Source organism: Budorcas taxicolor, chromosome 2, assembly GCF_023091745.1.
Source record: "Budorcas taxicolor isolate Tak-1 chromosome 2, Takin1.1, whole genome shotgun sequence".
Taxonomy (NCBI): Eukaryota; Metazoa; Chordata; class Mammalia; order Artiodactyla; family Bovidae; genus Budorcas; species Budorcas taxicolor.
The window spans coordinates 39,942,292-39,962,749 of record NC_068911.1 but is presented as its reverse complement, the minus strand read 5'-3'; the positions used below and the strand labels follow the sequence as shown (position 1 = coordinate 39,962,749).

The following is a 20,458-nucleotide window of genomic DNA, read 5'->3' as shown; positions in this document are numbered from 1 at the left end:
CCTAGAGGCAGACTGGATGCGGGGACTTGGTGCCAGCTCACCATCCCGGCTCTGGATGCATTGCCACCTGGTGCCATGTGGTTGGCAGAACAAACCTGCCAGTGGTGTCTGACAGCTGGTTTAGATAAGCAGCGAGGCAGTGCCAGGCATCCCATGTTTTCTGTTGATAGTGCAGTGACTGTGTCTGATCGTGTTTTTGCAGACCCAGAGACGAGAGCTGGTCACTCGCTGTTCGCCAGCAGAGTTTCCTGGCTTCATTATGAGGCTTCACCAGAATTCTGGGGGGCTCTTTCCACTCCAGCCTGTAGTGAATTGATGAAGCAGTCAGAGGCTGAGCTGTTGCCGTGGGAGCCATGAGGCCCTGGGTGTCGGACTTGTCGGATTCCGTGTAGTTGTGATCTGCAGAAGCTCCCATACAGTACACTCAGCAGACGTTCACCGAGGGCCGGCTCCAGCCTCAGACCAGGAAGGCTCTGTGCTCTGTGTCCTTGAGGAGGTCGCGTCCCTGTGCTCAGTGCTACTCCCCGGCGGGGAGACAAGGTGCGCCGTGGATTAAAAGTACAGGAGAGGGTTTGAGGAGGTGCTCCTGGACCCCCATAACCGCATCCACGTTAAAGCTCCAGCTTTCGGAACTGTCCAGTACTGACATGATAGGCACAGATGCCCCCCTTGACAGTTAGTGGCCAGTGCTGGGGCAGGGCCGTGTAGACTCTTCTCAGTGGGTACAGTTGTCAGTGATAAGCAACTTAGAGGGCCGTGAGCATAGGGAAGATAGTACAGGCTGGCAGAGGACTCAGACAGGAAGTTCACTTTCACTTGGTTTGGGGTCTCTGAATGGAATGCAGGTAAAGAAGCAGGTTTGGAGAGAAAAGATTCTGAGTGGTGAGTTCTGCTTCCCATGGTGTTGGGGTCCTGGGGGCCCACAGCTGAAGAGTGGGGCCTTGAGCTCTGGAGAGAGGCCAGATTGGCAGAGAGTCATAGACGATACTTGGAGGAGGCGATGGCAGGAGTGTTTCTGCATAGGAGACCCACGTCATAATGAAGTTTTGAGAACTAGTCCATAAGCCATATCTAGAGCTGGGAATTGGTTTTGAGAATTCCTCTTCTAAAAAAAAATTTTTTTTCGTTTCATTGTTTCCTGTAGGAACTGAGAACAGAAGCAGTTGCCAGACCTCTGGAAATAAATGAGACTGAAAAAGTGATGAGAATTGCAATAAAAGATATTTTGGTAAGATTACTTTTATTTAAAGTTTTTGTGCCTAGAACTGGAAAATAGTTCCTGGTTTTACAGGACAGAGCAAGCTGGGCCTCGTAACAAAGATAGAACGTGTCAGTGGGGAAGTGAAAAGTGTAGAGCACGTTCTGGAATAGCTGGGTGACTTACTGTTGTCTTCCCCTTGCTATTGTTTCCGTGCTACCAACATTTTGTCAGTTTTATTAATTTAATAATTCTCTTAAATTTTTCAGTAAATACTTTTTTATGGACTCTTTACAACTTATTTAACCAGTTCCTCACTGTTGGGCGTCTAGATTATTTCTAGGTTATCTTAATTCTAAACACTGAATAAATAGAATGATCATCATCCTTTACTGATCATCCATGGTTAGTTGTTATAAGCTCATTGCATCTGAATCATTCATTTGGAAGACAGAGACAGAAACTCAGACTACTTGGGCTTGAACCCCCCACCGTGTGACGTTAGGCCAGTTTCTTAACCTTTCTGTGCCTTACTTTCCTTATGCATAAAACAAGAGGAATGGCAGTCCCTGCCACGTGGGGTCCTCATGGGCATTCATTATGACAGTCTGTCGTACAGAGACTCTGGTTCAGTTCAGTTCAGTCGCTCAGTCGTGTCTGACTCTTTGCGACCCCATGAATTGCAGCATGCCAGGCCTCCCTGTCCATCACCATCTCCCGGAGTTCACTCAGACTCAGGTCCATCGAGTCCGTGATGCCATCCAGCCATCTCATCCTCTGTCGTCCCCTTCTCCTGCCCCCAATCCCTCCCAGCATCAGAGTTTTTTCCAGTGAGTCAATTCTTCTCATGAGGTGGCCAAAGTACTGGAGTTTCAGCTTTAGCATCATTCCTTCCAAAGAAATCCCAGGGCTGATCTCCTTCAGAATGGACTGGTTGGATCTCCTTGCAGTCCAAGGGACTCTCGAGAGTCTTCTCCAACACCACAGTTCAAAAGCATCAATTCTTCGGCGCTCAGCCGCCTTCACAGTCCAACTCTCATATCCATACATGACCACAGGAAAAACCATAGCCTTGACTAGACGGACCTTAGTCGGCAAAGTAACGTCTGTGCTTTTGAATATGCTGTCTAGGTTGGTCATGACTTTTCTTCCAAGGAGTAAGCGTCTTTTAATTTTATGGCTGCAGTCACCATCTGCAGTGATTCTGGAGCCCAAAAAAATAAAGTCTGACACTGTTTCCACTGTTTCCCCATCTATTTCCCATGAAGTGATGGGACCGGATGCCATGATCTTCATTTTCTGAATGTTGAGCTTTAAGCCAACTTTTTCACTCTCCTCTTTCACTTTCATCAAGAGGCTTTTTAGCTCCTCTTCACTTTCTGCCATAAGGGTGGTGTCATCTGCATATCTGAGGTTATTGATATTTCTCCCAGCAATCCTGATTCCAGCTTGTGTTTCTTCCATAGTAGGTATTCAGTCATTATTAGAGGTTCATTTTATTTAATATACAGAGATGAGGGGCATTACGTAAATTAGGAGTAGTTATAAAACAAAATTTGCTGAGAGTTGTACAGAACTCCAAGATGGATAGGTATTTATAGTCCGCTTGTCATGTAACAGTGATACTCCCTGGTCAGCCCAGCACAGAGAGGCAGAGCCTCAGCAGGGGGAGAGGTGCAGGGCAGCCGAGACGGGAGACGGTTCCGTATCGGCAGCTTGACCAAATGAGGGAATATATTAAAGATGCAGAAGCCAAGGTTCTCACTATTGGAGACGGGGTTACAGATATGGAAAGGGAAAAAATGAGAGCGAACCCTGAAATAGGTGTTGATTGATGGTTAAATGCATTTCAATATAGATAGATAGTTATGGGAATAAGTCTCATGTACATATACCTTATGTATGACATATTTATGTACATACACATGCATACCCATACATGGATTCATATGTTTCTTAGCTCCAAGCACACCTAGCCCCCAGATCTTGGTTTCTAAATGCCATTTTCCACTAAAGGGAAGCAGGGCTCTTGGGAGAAATGACCGATTACAGAGCTGGGAGAAGAAAATACAAGGTCTTCTTGTGCCAGAAAGCATGGAAGTACTCAAAGAATGTGAAAGGGATACACAAGCCAGCCTGAATGAGCTTCCCCCAGCCACATCAGAAACAGTTTAAGTGTCAAAATAAATACAGTAATGGATTATAGACCATTGAATGAATGCTCACAGATATAAAAGATAAATGAATACATTGCAAACTGATGAAAAGCAGATTTTTCACATGGTTTCAAAGTAGCTCTCTACAAGATACTCATTAATTACAACGAAGAGAGTGATACATGAGAAGCTCGACAGACATTCCCTTAATCCAGCGATCAGGGAGAACATCTTCCGTGATGGAGCAGGTCAGAATAATGTGTGCCTGTTGAAAGGCAGGGGCCAGTGATAGTCTGTGCTGTTCTGCTAAGGGTGCATCATCTGAAGCTAATTAGATGAAGGCAGGTTGAGGGGCATTCTGAAGTTCCCCGGCCCCTACTCTTCAGCAGTGGAAAGGCCCTGAACATCCAGGAGAGGCTGAGGAGCTGTCCAGACCAAAGGCGACCAGGTAGACCTGGTAACTGAATGAATGCCCAGGGTCACTCCTGTCTGCTGTTGAGGCCTTCACAGTGGGTTGTGGGTTGGATGAGGTTTTGTGTCAGGGTTCGTCTTCTGTCTGGATGTATAGGAGGAAGTCCTTATTTGCAAGAAATATACATTAAACTATTTTGAAGTGATGGAGCATCAAGTCAGCGGCTCACTCTCATCTAGATCAGGGGAAAATGCTTTTTATTATACTTCAGCTCTTTGTAAGTTTGTAATTGTTCATTTAAGACAAAATTTTAATGATAATACTCTTGTGCTTGTCAGTGTTCTGGCTAAATCAAGTTAGCATGGCATAAATGTGCCTTTTCTACTAAGTGTATTAACAATGAGGGCAGCCTACTGAGGATGCCGAATGAGGGCACAGTTCATTTCTTGGTGAAAATCTCTTAAGGTGTCTTTTCATTGTTGGAAAATATCCATGATATTTGATAATTCAAAAAAATGAAACAACCTGGACACTTAAAAGGGATTTTAAAATATAGGCCATTTATTTTAAAAAGCCTTTTTAAAAAATATATATATATATACTTATTTGGCTGACCTGGGTCTTAGTTGCAGCATGTGGGATCTAGTCCCCTGACCAGGAATCGAACTTGGGCCCCCTGCATTGGGAGCAAAGAGTCTTAGTCACTGGACCACCAGGGACGTCCCAGAACCTTTTACAAAAGTTTACTTTTGAGGTCAGATAGATGATTCACTAGGTTTTAATCTGACTGATTCAGAAAAGTGTTGCCATTAGCTTGAGTAGTTTGTTCAAAACGGAGACCCACCTTATCTTCCTCTGAGAGTAAACTCGGATCCCTGCTTGGGCTTTGTGAGTACCTTCAACAAGTTAGTGGTTAGGTATGAGATTTAGTCTTCATGAAGGTACCTTGGAAATGGTTAGTGAACTTAGACAAAAAAAATTAAGCCATAAATTATCAATGAAAGTGACTGCTTCCAAGTGTGTGCTGACTCTTGAGAGTCGTGGAATGTGTCTAGTCTCCTTAGGCAATTTCTCTGTGGACCACATAACATTTCAGAGGCCTGCAGGTAAACAGACTACACATGTATAAATTCCAAGGAGATCAAACCAGTCAATTCTAAAGGAAATCAGCCCTGAATTGGAAGTAGTGATGCTGAAGCTGAAGCTCTAGTACTTTGGCCACCTGATGGGAAGAGTCAACTGATTGGAAAAGACCCTGATGCTGGGAAAGATGGAAGGCAAAAGATGAAGGGGGTGGCAGAGGACGATATGGTTGGATGGCATCATTGACTCAGTGGACGTGAATTCGAGCAAACTCCAGGGAAGTGAAGCTAAGATAAAGCTTGTTTGTGCATCTGTTCTGTAAGTCAGTTGTTTGTAGCTTGGGAAAAGCCTGAACCAGGTAGATGAAGGCAGACCATCGCCTGTAGGTGAGGTATAACAGGTGAGCCAACAGGTCTCAGGCTCTGCATAGGATACTTTCCTACACAGGATTCTTTCCACCTGTGTTTGTTTCCCTGGGCAGAAACACCTTCTCATGGAAGAAAAATGGATACTTTTTTTTCTGGGCTTCTGTGATGTTCCTCCTGGAAATGGTGGGTTAAGTGAGCGATGGCTCGAGGGAGGGTTTGATCTGTTTGCTTCCCTTTGTTTCTGTTTCCCGAGGTCTTGCTGGGCCTGAGGAGTTGAGAAGCCCTTCTCTTTCAGAGTCGGGTCGAGGTCGTTACTGGACCTTGTCTCCTTCATGTCCTGTTAAATATAGGCACAGGTTCAGAAGACAAAAGACCTGCTCAATAACGTGGCCTCTGACGAAGCTAACTTAGAAGCCAAAATCGAAAAGAGGAAATTAGAGCTGGAAAGAAACCGGAAGCGACTGCAGACTCTGCAGAGCGTCAGGTAGGTGTGAACACCGGGCACGAGTGGGGGGCTGCCCCTGGGAGTCAGAGCGGACCGAGGGAGCGTGCGGTCAGTGGCGTTAGCCTTTCAGGCCGCGGGACGCCTCTGCTGCAGAATGTACGTGTGTCTCTTGTTCCAACAAGCACACTGTTGGGCTCCGTCTGTTGGCTGCTTTTGATATGTCTGGAAAACTGCTTTATTCTTGAACCCCCACTTGTAGCCTTCTGGCTTCTTGGAGTGCAAGGCAAAGTAAGTAAATCCAGATGGTGGAAGTTGTTATACAAGGCCTGGCTCCCCAGACCTATGTCCTGCCATAAATTAGGTAGGAACAGAAACACTCATGCTTCTTGGTTAGAGCTGGTTTTAGAGCTTTGTAATTCCTCACTGGTAGTTCATCTTCTTCCCTTTCCAGTGTTTGCCTCACATTTTCTTGGGGTTCACTCTCTCTTCCTCCCACCTCTTTCTTTTTCTCTGCCTTCCCCGCTTCCATCTCCCCTCCTCCCTCCGCCCCCCCCCCCCCCGCCCGCCCCCAGCTCTGTATCTGCTTTTCCTTGCTCTGCCCTGTTGCTCTTCGTCCCTGTTTATTCTTCCATTATTTTTCTCTCTCCTTCCTCCTCTGTCCAGCTGCTGCGTCCGCTCTAAGCATGCCTTGCTTGTTTGGGACCCTGGTACCTGATCTGCACTCCGGCTGCTGTCCTGAGACTTGCGGGAAGGCAGCACCTGGGGACAGCAGACAGTAGCCCGGAGAGCATCAAGCTTCTTTCTCCCCAAGGGCACACCCGGCCCCTTCTGCCTCTGGAATCAGGGTCACTGGATAGATTTGTCTCATTAAAAGTTCTGCCTTTCAAGTTTAAATTCAATTTTGTTAAGCCTCAGATCTTTTTAATAGAAAATTTTCTGTTTTCCTCTACTCCAAGAGATTTTGAGTTATTTTTCTAGTTTATCTGTTTATAGTTTTAAAAGAAGAGAGGTTTCTCTTTAAGATGAACAGTAGAAAATAGAAAATTTAAGCAAACCAGTTTAAACATTTTTTTTTAAGTTTTTAAAAAATTATTTTTATTATTTGTTTGGGTGCACCGGGTGTTAGTTACAGCATGTGGGATCTTGAGCTGTGGCTTGTGGGATCTGGTTCCCCGACCAGGGATAGAACACCGGCCTCCTGCATTGGGAGCAGGGAGTCTTAGTAACTGGGAAGTCACTGTTTTTAAGTTTTTTTGTTTTGGTTTAATTAACACTTAGCTTTAATTTGTAGCAACCTTTGTTTTTTTTTATAGGGGACTGATTAAATTTTGGAACATGCAGGCAGCAGAGTATTGTGCCCAGCTAAGTTAATGCATGGGGCTTCTCAGGTGGCGCTAGTGGTAAAGAGCCCTCCTGTCAGTGCAGGAGACTAAGAGACAGGGGTTCGATCCCTGGGTCAGGAAGATCCCCTGGAGGAGGGAATGGCAACCCACTCCAGAATTCTTGCCTGGAGAATCCCATGGACAGAGGAGCCTGGCGAGCTACAGTCTATGGGGTTGCAACGAGTCAGACATGCCTGAAGTAATTTAGCATGCATGCACAAGATAATGCATACATTTAATTTATTGATTTTTAGAGATGTATACAGTTTGTGATTATTTTTTAACTCTGTATTGAAATCTGTGCCATACTGAGTGAGAAAAAAAGACCCCAGAGCTTCATTTAAGATAATATACTTAAAAAAAAAAAAAGATAATATACTTAATGTTTGTTAAAGAGAAATGCATTTCTGTACATACCTATGCACCAGAAAGTCTGGAAGGATGAATGTCAAATATTAAGTGGTAACACCTAGTGATGAAATTAGGCATCATTTTAATTTTATTCTTAGTATTTTCAGGATTTTTTTCTAGCTTTTACAAAGAGCCCATCTTAATTTTTGATTAAATGTATCTTCCTTTTGTGGGGAGGGAAGAGAAAAGGAGAAATTAGCTTTTGTTACAAGAATGAAGAACCTCCCCTAGTTAAAGGCTTTCCAGAGAAAGCCAGGATGGAATCTGGAGCTCTGAATACCAATTTCAGACTACTGTATGTTTGTGTATTGGTTAATCTTTCCGTTTTTGTTTTTTTTTTCATTTTGTTGTTTTAGGCCAGCGTTTATGGATGAATATGAGAAGATCGAGGAGGAATTGCAGAAGCAGTATGAAATTTATCTCGAGAAGTTTCGGAATCTGGCTTATCTGGAGCAGCAGCTGGAGGATCATCACAGGATGGAGCAGGAGAGGTTTGAGGTGAGTGCCAAGTCCCTTCTGCACAGACCGTTGGTTCGGTTCCGGTGTGTTGCTTTGTACTTGTTGACTTGCCGATTTATAAAGAGCATCATGAAAAAAAAATATTGGATGAGTGTTTTTACTCCCTGATCAGGCTCATGTGTTTCTACTGTTTTACTGGTTGTATAGCCTGGACTCAAAAGTTGTCAGGTTTTTGATGGCAGGTTTGGTCAGTCAGGGCTACAGACAGAGCCACCACACGACCTGGGCAGTTGGTTATAACTGCAGGCTTAGAAATTCCTGGGCTGGCTTTAATGCTGTGTTGTCTTGAAATTCTTAATAATTCTAAACTGCATCTTATTTTGCACTGAGTCCCACAAATTATGTAACATATCCCGAGGAAAGATCTAAAAACTTGCTTGGTTAATTCACTGGAAGATTTTCAAGCCCTGGTTAATTGAATCATCCAAGACTGGCTTTTCAGAAACTGCTTTATAAAGAATTGTAGTTTATTGAGTATTATGGGAAATAGGTATGACCTTGAACCTGACCAGTTGTTTTACAGGTTCCTCTCATCCCAGTGTATAAAGTCATTTATGAAAGAGTATTTCAGGTCCCAGCCTCAGTTGATAAATATGGAATCAGAACTAAGGAAGTTGGATCACTGTCATTTTGAATTGTCCTTATCCCCTAAGAATATTTCTCCTTAACTCAGGAATCATCATTTGAAATCTGTGTTCACAGTGAAACTGGTCTGCAACCTCCCTTGCCCCTGCTGTCCTTGACAACTATTGGTGTAAAGGTCATCCTTGCCTTCTTACAAACCTGGACATTTGAATTAGGTGACGGTACTTAGTTGTCCAAGAGAGCTGGCTGTGAGTGGCTTATCACATTTATCTGGACAGGGAACCTGTTACCACTGTTGCTTCCGGCAGAGGCAGGAGTGGGGGACCCAGGACAGGCACATTTTGAGGGCAGTGAAAAGCCCCTGGGGTTCTGGAAATCTTAAACACTGAGCGTCTTGGAAAGAGCAGTAAAGAGACAGTGAAAATAAGCTGACCATTTTGTACTGTTTCTGGGCCACCCCGGGCTCGGAGAACGTAAGGAAGAACACGCCTTGGGATGCGAGTGGGCAGCCGGGGGAACTTCTGAGGGGCCCCTCCCTGCCCACCGTCCTTTCGGCAGCACCTGCCGGCTCACACCTGCTCCTGGGCTTCTGGTACCTTGTCCCTCGGAATATCTCATCGTGGAACACTGCTTCCTTTGTAATGTTTAGAACAACAGCACCTTTTTTAAAGCTGATTTCCTCTCCTATTTTCTCTTGAGAATAATCAGGCTCACATTTTATAACCTAACTCAAGTATTGGCTTTTTAAAAAAATATCCTAGGAATTAAGATGAGTATTTCTTTCTTTCTTTTCCTATTTGATCACTTCCACCATTTAGCACCTCTCAGGGCTAGAATTGTGCAGGGGAGGAAAATGGTAAAATTCCTGCTTTATTTTATTAGCAAAAGGCCCAGAGTTGATGCGTGTGTTTCTGTGTCCACATCCCACACCAGCACGGGTGGCAGACATTTCGTTGTGTCATCACTTTTCTTTAGAGGCAGTTGGGTGTGATGGAAGGAGCATGGGTTTGGAGGCTGGACAGGCCCATCTTGGCCAAATGTGTCCTTGCTGGGAGCCCCCCACTTCCATCCGGCTCCGGGGGTGATGACGGAGAAGGGGTATCAGGTTTCCTCTGCAGTCAGTTTTCCTCCCCTTCCTGTAGCTCAGTCTTTTCTGCTTTTGCATCACAAGTCTAGCAGACATGGTAAAGCAGAATAAAACAGTCCAAAAGCGTCCTTTCCCCTGGCTCTTGTTTCTCCTGCTCCACAGGAAACTGAGAACACTCTCCGTCTGATGCAGAACAAGCTCAAGGAGGAAGGAAAACGTCTGCTCAAGAGCGGAAGTAAGTCCACACGTTTAAACAGATGTGCTTTTTCTGGACTAGTGTTTTCAGCCTTGGAAAACTTAACATGCACATTTTATTTTTTCAAAAGGTGATTTCCTCACAACTTTTATATCAGTACCATTTTAATTCAGAAGCTTAAGAGAGTGTGTTAAAAATTACATACCATTTAAAGCACATTTGGTTTTCACGCCAACTAAAATCTTATATTCCCCTATTTAAATGATAGTTATTAGTTGGAGTTATATATAACTATGGAAGAAATCTTGTCTTCAGCAGTCTGTAGGGTTCCTTATTTTAGGGCGAACTGAGGGGCAGCAAGTATTGTGATGAGGTACAAGTGCATCTGCTTGAAGGTAGCCCCCACCACACCCCCAGCACATGTCCCCCTAAAGTCCAGAGTCCTTTGTCTAGGCCCTCACCTACAGAGAAATGGGGGCAACCTGCATGTAAGACCTAGATTCTGGGAAGGAGTTGTCCCCGAGGCTGGTCAGCCCACTTCATCCTCAAACTTCACCAGGGTGTCAGGCCAGCCCTGGGCACAGTAGCAGCACCCGGTCGTCATGTGGGGTTGGTGGCTGCATCTCCGAGACTCTCTTCCCGCTTATTTCTCTCTCCTTGTGATGGCTTCTCTCGCATGCTCGCAGGAAGTGTCCCTGGGACAGCAGGCGTGCGTGCTCTCTCTCTGTGTCTTTTCCTTCTGTATCTCTTTGCTATTGTACTTGTTATGTGCCTCTCTCTCCTGAATCTTAGGAAACTCTGTCTGGAAGAAGCATAGGGACTGCTGGGGAATCCTATGGGGTGAGCTTAGAAAATTCCCTGGGCCTCTCTAGCCAAAGCAGCTGCTCACCTTTATGGTTCCAGGTCAGCCAGGAGTACCTGACGCGGCCCTCAGTGATAAGCCTGCGTGGAGTGTGTCCCCCTCCGAGAGGCCCGGCACAGGTAAGAGCCTGGTTCCCCTGCATCCCGCTCTGCCCTGGACCAGCACATAGAGACCTTTCTCACTGAGCCTGCTTTATTCTTCTGAACTCAGACCTTAAGTTTGTGATTCATAGGTTTGGCATCTTATGAAAGAGATTCTCATGCGTATGTGTGATTTAGTGTTTCTAGTAAAGTAATTTTCAGTTTAAACCAGCCTAATGAAGGGTAATGCTTAATTAGCTTGTGGTGAGCAAAGAAGTCAGGAAAATAACTTATGAAGCGCCATTCTCAGTTCTGCTCATCCTGAGCTACTTAAGCTTCCCTGTCTGTCTTTGCTTTTCTACACATGTGAAGAACATTGCCCATAGTGGAAGTAAAAGTGTTAGTCACTCAGTCGTATCCAACTCTTTGCAACCCCATGGACTGTAGGCCTCCAGGCTCCTCTGTCCATGGAATTCTTCAGGCAGGAATACTGGAGTGGGTAGTCATTCCCTTCTCCAGGGGATCTTTCTGACCCAGGGACTGAACCCAGGCCTTCTGCATTGGAGGTGGATTCTTTACCATCTGAGCCACCAGGGAAGCCCACCAGGGATATAAATGAGGAGAGCTAGAAAGGAAGACTTCCTGAACTTTTCTTTATCTGTGAAAAAGTCCTCCTGAACAGAACAATCCAATAGTACATAGACTTGAATCGGAGGTGAGGATGAGCAAAATCCAAGATCTGGAAGAGATCATTTTGTTCAGGCTACTCTGGGTAGCTGATTTAACCCAGCAAAGCATTACTGAGTATAGATTCTGGGTGCTGAGGACGTTTCAGTGGACAGTAAATGGGGATCCTTGCCTTAAATGAATTGACAGGCTGGCGACATGCTTGGGGACAAACAAGCAAGCTGTTTGTGGAAGGTGAAGAATGCCACTGGGGGGAAGTGGAACAGGTCAGGATGTAGGGAGGGCGTCACAGAATTGCAGTTGTAAAGAGGAGTCAGGGGAGACCACGAGGAGACTCTGTTTAAGCAAAGATTAAATCAGAGGAGCTGGGAAGATGGGAGCTACCAGAGAGGGAAAGTCCAGAAAGGCTGGCAAGCAGGGCCTAGGGTCAGGGGTGAGTTTCACTGAGCCAGGTAGCATATGAACACACAGGGCTCAAGGTGGGTCGTGTGCTTGAGGGCTCACATCCAATGGAGACCATTTTCTCTGTTAAGCAAGAAGTGAAGTCACCTCAGGTTTGGCTTTGGGGTTTGGAGTGAGGGGTTTGAGGGAGAGAAAGGGTGAGTAATTAGAGATGGAAAAGTGCCACAGGCCCCAGAGATTAAAAAGACTAAGTACTTTGTTCAGATGCCCAGTAATAACAGTCAGGGGTGACTCTTCATCTCCCCACCAGCGTCTTAAACCTTGTTCCTGGTGGTAAAGTGTCTAACTGAATCCTCTGTAGAATTCAAGCACTGTAGCATTAGGACTGAAGGCCTCCTCTGACTTTATAAAAGTGACCCAGGAATGTCTTGAACATGGCTGAGTAGCCCTGTCATGGAGTGGAGAGCAGATAGTCACACATGGTGCGCACACTTCCCGGGTGCCTGCCGCATCAGGTGTTGCCCCAGCGCCCAGCGATGGAGGAGGCGCCGAGGGAGCTCCCTGTCCTGAAGCCCTGGCTGTTCCTGGCCACGAGCTCGTGTTCTTGAGCGCTTGAAACATGGCTAGGCCAAATTGAGATGCACTGTTTGTAGCAAATACACACCAGATTTTGAAGACTTGATATAAAAGGAAAGTAAAATTACTCATTAACGTTTTTTTATGTTGGTTACTTATTGAAATGACGTTTTAGGTATATTGAGTTAAATAGAACATTATTGAAATTAATTCACCTGTTCCTTTTGCTTTAATGTACTTCCTGGAAAACTTTAAGTTGCATCTGGGGCTGGCATATTTCTGTTGGGCAGTGCTTATCTAAAAGAAACCTATAATAAAAAATTGCCTATAGTTTATTCACTGGGGTTTTGATTTGAGTTTCTCTGAAATAGCTAATGAAATAGAGCATCTTTTTGTCTGCTTTTGGCTGTCTGTATATCTTCTTTGGAGAGATCTATTCTAGACCTTTGTGTATTTTTTAATTGGGTTATCTTTTTTTTTTAATGTTTATTTATTTATTTGGCTGCACTGGGTCTTGATTGTGGCATGTGGGATCTAGTTCCCTGACCAGGGATTAAACCCAGGCGTCTTACATTGGGAGCACTGAGTCTTAACTAGTGGACCACCAGGGAAGTCCCTGGGTTGTCTTTTTATTATTGAGTTATATGTTTTAGATAGTAGACCCTTATGTGATTTGTGAATATTTTCTGTCATTCACTTTCTAGATGCTGTCCTTTGTTGTTACAGAGCTTTAATCAAGTTCAGTTTATTAATTTTTTTTCTTTCATTGCTGTGCTTTTAGTGACATGTTTGAGAAACTGCCGAATTCCAGGTCACCAAGATTTTCCCGTGTGTTTTTTTTCTAGGTGTTTTATCATTTTAATTCTTACATTTAGACCTCTGACCCAGTTCAGGTTAATCCTTTGTGTGTGGTATGAGGTAGGGGTCCAGCTCCATTCTTTTGCATGTGGCTGTCTACTTGTCCCAGCAGCAAAGTCTGTTCTTTCCCTGGTGAATCTTCCCAGCACGCTTGTTGGCTGTACTCATATTAATGTGTTGCTGACAACTCAACTCCAGTGATTTTTGTGTTAGCGCTGTTAACATTACGTGCTTGACCCTCAGTCCATTGCTGTGAGTTGTCAGAAGAAATCATACTGAGTCTGAGGTGCTTGTTTTAATGTTGGGTTAAAATCCATAGTATCATTTGCTTTGTATTGTATGGGGTGAAGACTTAATGTCAAATTTTTTCTGGAGGAAGTAAAAAGTGAAATAATCTGAGGAGTGATTTCACATTATGGTCATTAATTCGTATTAATATCTAATCCCATTCTCTGTAATGGCTTTTATAAGGGGGTAGTTTTTGGATTGATGGTACTGAGGTCTTCTCAGGATGCTCTTACTGACACGTTCTACAGCTGCTGGCCCTGGCCTCTGTGCTGTAGAGCACAGCGCTTTCCTCCAGGGTGGATGGAAGCAGAAAGCGTTTCCTCAGAGCCCACCCAGATGCAGCTGCCGTGTCATCACTGTCTACGGCAGGGCCTAATAAACAAAGCATTATTACAGATGAACAGTGACTCTACTTCCAAAATGTCTGAAGAGTCAGTGATCAGAACAGCAACTGCATTCTTCCAGTTCCATCCTTCTGAAACCTCTGCCACTCTCTGGGCACAAAAAAGTCTGTCTGGGCAGTGATGTCTTTTCCTCCCCACTGTGGAATCGCCTGTAGGTTTATAGGAAATGTTCGACCTGCACAAGACTCCAGAGGGGTGTTTAGGAGATTAACGTAAAAGGCTCTTTCGTTGAGAACCACCTCTCTTTATCTTTGTAGTGAATTTTCTCCAGTTAAGAATATCACGGTCCCCAGTTTTCATTGCCAGTTACCAGGCAGTCGTTTGGCCCAGGCAGCCACTCAGGCCCTTCCTGGCTTGCCTCCAGGCTTGTTTTGCTGAACAGAGAATGGTGCCCCCCCAACCTGCAAACTAACAAAGAACTTCCAACTCCCTTGACAGCTGGCTGTCAGTGTTTTAGTTTTACATGCTGGAATAGTGTTTCTGATATAACTGACCCACTTTTTTCTTGTTTTGAAAAAACGGTTTTTTTAAAAAACTAGCCTATCCTTGTCTGCATGAACCCTTTCCTAAGGAGCTATAGGCAATTCCCAAGAGACTTGTAGAGTCAGATGCATCCCAGGAAAAGCTGAGCAGCACAGATGGCTCTGCACAAGAGCCTCACTGGACAGGGGCTGTCTTAGAGGGAATGATGGGGCTGCCCTTTTGTTTTGCCTCCTTGTGTCCCTGCCAGGTAACGATGACTCTGACATTGACATCCAGGAGGACGATGAATCCGACAGTGAACTGGAAGAGAGACGGCTGTCCAAGCTGCGGACGGCCATGGAGGTGCTCATGCAAGGTACCCCAGCCTCGCTCGCTCACCCCCTGCCCTGCCCCCGGGCCCAGGAAACCACAGCTGGACTGTGGTCAGGGCTGCTGGGTCTCCAGGCCCGTAAGCACCTGCCCTGTTGTTTATCAGGATCTTGCTCTTAACCTGCCTAGTGGTTATCTTTGCTGCTGATACTTTTACCTTTGGCCCCAAGAAGAGCCAGGCTTGTAGTCTGGTGCTTCTCACAGAGGCCACGGAATGTACTGCCTCCACCGAGGAGCTGAATTCTTTCCTTTTTGGGTCCAAACTGGTCTCAGTGCAATTACGTCCTTTATGCTCAGAGAATTAATGTACAGATAAGGGACCTACGTGAGCATCTCTGCTGTTAAAACCTGTTTTTAGTTTCTGCCTTCTTACTGCAAAAGATTCAAGCAGTAAAATAACATGGAGTGAATGTGGGTGCTTCCATGGGACCTTCCTCATGTCCCACTCCCTACCGTACAGGGCTTGTGGCTTGGGGCTGGGTCCTTCTAAATTGCCTTTCTGCACATGCAAACACACATAAATATACACATCACACACATACACACATCACCGGGGGCCTTTCTCAGCCTTCAGGGGAGTGCAGCTCTCTGCCTCTACGTGGGAAGGATGGCTCTTGAGTTTTTGCAGAAGTCACACGTAGATGACATTGACTTCCAGAGGAGGAGTGGAGAACCACTTTGGTAATGATGCTGTTTTGAAGGATAAGATAGAGTGATACTTACTTTCGTTCTTACTCTTTGAAGCCCAGGTGTGGATCCCAGTATAAGTGACCCTGGCCCACAAAGCGAGAACTTGTCTCTTCAGCAGAGAGCACACACCTCCATGTATTCTAGTGACAGGGTTCAGGGATTTTATTTTCCCCCCTGGGACATTTATAGGATGCGTGTTTATTTTTCCAGTCCATGACTCATGCTCAGATTTCATAGCCTTGTTCCTCTTGTCCGAAGTGGCAATGCAGCAGATCTGCCCCTGGTCCGCTTCTGAGTAGCTGGATGCTCCCTAAGTCAACTTTTTAGTGTGAATTCTTCTTTCCACTTTCTGAAAGGAAAGCAGATCTTGGTGCCCACCTCCTGCCTGTCTCATAGGTTCTCATGCTGTTCGCACTTCTCTTTCTCAGGACAACCCAGCAAGCACGTCGTGGGCACGATGCAGGGTGGAGACACGGACGATGATGTGAGTCCTGACCAGCCCCTTGAGCAGCCCTGGTCTTGGTGGTCCTGGGCCAGCCTTGTAGACTAGGTTGACCGAGGAGCTGAGTGCATCTCACCAGTTTAGTATAAAGAGCTGCTTCTCAGCCTGGCACGTTGCTGGGTCTGTGGCAGAGCTTGGCCTCCCACGGAGCTGACCTCTCATCTTTGCTTGTTGATGGCTCATTTCTTTTCTTTTCAAATGAACTTGCTTGCCCTACTTTGGTTTTTTCCTTCTCATTGTTCTTTCCATTCTTGCTTTCCAAAGATGGAAGTAGCACCAGCTTTCTTAGGTAAATGCAAGACTTCCAGCTCCAAGAAGCAGGTTGGTTTTCTTTTTTGCCTCATCCATTTGTGTGTGTGTGAGCTGCTCAGGGCCAGCAGAGAACCTCCCCCAAGAGTGACGCCTGGTGTCCAGGGTAGGAAGCCACTTATGTGGTTTCCACAGTGGGTGGTGGAGTTACCTAAAGGTCCCTGTGTTAATGAGGAGGAGGGGGTGGATGCTGAGCCATGAGACAGGAAAGGTCGTCAGGCCTCTGAACCGTATCCTAGAAAAGAAGGGCTGCTGTTGAGGGCTGGGGTCAAGACCAGCTCCATTCTTGGGAGGGGACATAAAAGGCAGGCTCTCCCGAGACTAGGGCCCAGAGAGGCTGTGACATGAGGCTGCCGGTGCCCTCAGCGTTGTTGAATGAATAACTGACTGTGGGCCAACGGAATGGGGTCTGGTTGTTGGGGCTGCACCGTTCACTGCTCTGGACCTGCTGCTTTGTAGAGTCCCTGGCAGGGCTGTGAGGCCCAAGAGGTGAAGGGGGATTAGATTGATGGAGTTAGAGGCCTTCTATCCAGTTGAATGCTGTGTGTGTCTGGAGCCTGGCTCTAGCACAGAGCCTAGGCCGATATTCTTCAAAAGATGCCCTGATTGGGTCCCAGCAGTGTGGCCTGGGGAGCACTGTCTGGCCCCCCTTCTTAGGATTTGCTTGATCGTTGGTATAGCTTTCTACTTTTCTTTCTTTCTTTTTTTTTTTTTTAGCTTTCTACTTTTCTGAGTGATCACCTTGTTTGTACTTCAAAGTCTCCTCTGTGCCTATTGCTGCTTGTTAATTTCAAGGAGGCTGTTTCCATGCAACACCTTGGGTCTGTCCCACTCATTCACTCGCCAGGTTCTTGTTGAGTGCTGGTTGCATCCCAGGCACTGTTAGGGGTTGGGGAATACAGCAGTGAACAGAACCAATCCCCTGCCTCCATGAGGCTTATATTCTAATGGTCATCAAACAGATACATCAGGGGTCATTGTGGTAAGAAAAATAAAGCAGGTTCAGGGAGAAGCGTGACAGGGATGAGGGTTCTGACTGAGTGGTAGGGGAGGGTTGCGCTTGGGAGGGGCTGTGAGGAGTTGGGTGGAGGGCATCTGCAGGGGTCTATTCAGAAGTGAGCGTGGCGGTAGCAGCAGACTTGAGAAGTGGTGTTTCTAAGGTTAGAGCCGTCAGGTTTTGTTAATTGGACATGAAGTGTTAGAAATGCCCTGGTTGTGGCTTCGTTGGCTGAAAGTGTAGTTCTCACATTCCCAAGGCGGGCAAACCTCAGGGCGGGGCCTGGAGAGCAGACAGGAGGTCTGGCTTGGTCATTCTGAGTCAGTCACCTGCTAGGCGTCCACATGCTAGTGCTGAGAAGCCAGTTGTATTCAGGTCTGGACTTAAGGTCTAAGCTGGAGACTGAATTTGGGAACCTCCTTAAGACTACCGTGAGGGGGGACATGATTGCTTGAGGAGGGAGGTAGAGAGGAAGAGCAGAGGCCTGAGCCACCTCTGTATCGCAGTGGGCAGGGAGGGAGAGCGGGTCTGCACGCTTGACTAAGAAGATTCGAGAGTGAGGGGGGCGAGCACAGAAGAGGGTCTCAGGGGAGGGAGCAGTCTGGTGTTCGGGTCAGGAATGGAGAACTAATTACCTGTAGGATCTGAGTCCATTGACTGTTTCAGTCTTGGGGGCCTCGATGGGAGAGTGTGGCTGGAGGGTGCTGAGAGGGCAGAGAGCAGGGCCTGTGTGAGCTCAGAACTCGCTCAGGGGTTTGCTGTGAGGCCACAGGAGAGCAGGGCTGAGTAGCTGCGGAGGAGGATGGGTTACGTGTTAGGGTGTTTTATGTTTTTAAAGAGGGAAATTGTGCATTGGTGGGAATGGTCTGTATGGAGTGACCGACCATTCTGGTTTCCCCAGGGGTACAGGACCTGCACTTTGAAAAAGCTGGCTGAGTTGGTGACCCTTATCCAGATGATGAGAGAGAGAGAGAATGTTTCTTTAGTTTGCTCCTTACACCCATTTCCTGAGTGGCTTTACATCCAAAAGCCAAAGTAAGCCCCGCCGCCTGTCTCCAAGCCCCCATCCTCCTGGCTGGCTGCTGCGACGAGGGGCACTGGGGAGGAGCTCTGGGCCTTCATGAGCAGATCCATGCTGCTCCTGAGACAGAAGCAGGAAAGCCACCTGCAGCAGCAGCCTCGGCTCACATGCTGGTGTCTCAGGACACCCTTACGTGTGTGTTACTGTCCCAGCCAGCGGTCTGTAGATCCTGGCCCTGTGCTTATGCCCCACAGTCTGACTGTTTCTCTTCCAGGCTCTCCCTTCGCATAGGTTTTGCTGGTTATTGAGCTGCTAGTGAAAAAGCAAGGTAGGGTCTCTGCTGATGTGACATCAGCAACCGGAGGGGTCCCTTAGTGTACTCAACTCTCTCTCCTGCAGGAAGACTTGGAGGACAGTGAGATTGACGTGGAGGATGACGAAGAGGACGACGACCTGGAGGACGAGAGCGTGGCGCTCTCAGCAGCCAAGCCCAGTCGAAGAGGCCGGAAACCCGAGCCCCTGGAGGAGAGTGACAGTGACTTCTGACCATCGTGCCAAGGGACCTAGGCAGATTAAAAACCCTCAGATTTGTAGGGAAAGGGGGAATTAAGGAGGCAGAAGAAAATAGGCATTTGTTGGACAAGCCAGCTGGACTTGTTGTTAATGAAGCAAAGCCTGCTTCTGGTTTTGTTTCCTGGGTGTTGCTCACACATTCCAAAGCTTAAACAAGAACCGGACCCAGCCCCACAGAGAATTGGTTTTTTTTTGCCTTTTCTATCTCCTAAAACTTTGGAAATGCATGTGTTCCTAGTGATTCACATCCACAGGGCAAAAGCTTTTGAGAAATAACAGCCAACACCGTAGAAGTCTTGGCTGTTATGTTTGTTGCACTTTTTCTCTAAAAGTCAGTGAGACCTTCCCAGACCTGGGGCTGAAACTGGGCACAGGACTCATTTCAGGAACTGTAGGGCAGTCAGGACATTTACGTTGTATCAGCTTTTGAGTCTAGGCTTTAATTCACTCTGTAGTCTTATTTTCCTCCTTCTGCACGTTCACAATTCCAAGCTTTAAATGTATTTTACTAACTAAAGTTTTCGGGAAGAAAGTAGTTAATTCAGATGAAAACCAGCTTTCCTTGAAAATCAGGCAACAGAGACATGCTCCAGGTCACACACACTTCATTTTCTTTCAGAAGGCTGATGTTCCTGCTTAGGAAGGAGGAAATTAAGGGAAGAGTGTTGGTACGTATTCAGGTTTCTGACTTAAAATAATAAACCATATTGAATTTAATAGAATAGCACTAGAAGAATTTCCCGTTTTTGGAGCGAGAAGTGACAGGTATGTGGATTTTGCTTTGCTTTGGTTTTGTTAATACAGAGAACAAGCACAGAGGAATTTTTGTTTACTTTTCAATTATAAAGTCAGAAGACTTGTGAAGTTCTTTATCTCAATAAATGTATTTTATACCATATTTTTATACTATTAAGTTTTATTTGAAAGTATAATTATTTGTACCTGTAACATATAAATACTTCTTCAAGAAAAGTTCATGGATTATTACTGGACGTGTGACTTTTAGGAGACAGTGTGACAGTTATTTCTGTCTTTGCTTTTTTTTCTGTCTTGCCCTAAATTTTACATAAGAGATTACCCTTTTTTTTTTTTTAAACATTCAGTGTTCAATTAATTCACCGATAATTTGAGCTATCCCATCTTTGATAAGCTGACTGGGGAGTAAGTGTGTTGGGAGTCACGTGAACCTACTTGGAGGCCATGGCTTTTAAGCACAAGTTGCATCTTCTTGGATGTTACAGCTATGGTTTAGCTGAATCTGACCTGACTTCTATTTTAAAAAAACAAAAAATGTATTTGTTTCCCTCATGTGATTCTTTCTTCTGATGGGCTCTCACATGGGAACCCTGCCCAAGTCACAGATGATGTGTCCAGTGTTTCTAGGTAATTGTGTCCCAGAATGAAGCTCAAGACAAAATAGTATTTTAAGGAATAGAAAAATCAACAGTCCCCAACAAGAGAATGTTTTCAGTGTCTGGTATCAAAAATTACCAGGTGTAAGAAAAGTCAAGAAAT

The 20,458-nt window shown here is 45.8% G+C and overlaps 1 protein-coding gene across 1 annotated transcript in view; it reads left to right on the top strand.

Annotated features, from left to right (window-relative positions):
- The window catches only part of CLUAP1 (clusterin associated protein 1), a 28,751-nt gene extending 9,835 nt beyond the window's left edge, over positions 1–18,916 (top strand). Inside the window, exons 6-13 of the mRNA XM_052635575.1 lie at positions 1,145–1,228; positions 5,568–5,701; positions 7,812–7,953; positions 9,809–9,881; positions 10,746–10,823; positions 14,730–14,837; positions 15,970–16,025; positions 18,770–18,916. Of these exons, the coding sequence (XP_052491535.1) occupies positions 1,145–1,228; positions 5,568–5,701; positions 7,812–7,953; positions 9,809–9,881; positions 10,746–10,823; positions 14,730–14,837; positions 15,970–16,025; positions 18,770–18,916 (822 nt within the window). The remainder of the gene's footprint in view (positions 1–1,144; positions 1,229–5,567; positions 5,702–7,811; positions 7,954–9,808; positions 9,882–10,745; positions 10,824–14,729; positions 14,838–15,969; positions 16,026–18,769) is intronic.
- The last annotated feature ends 1,542 nt before the right edge of the window (positions 18,917–20,458 follow it).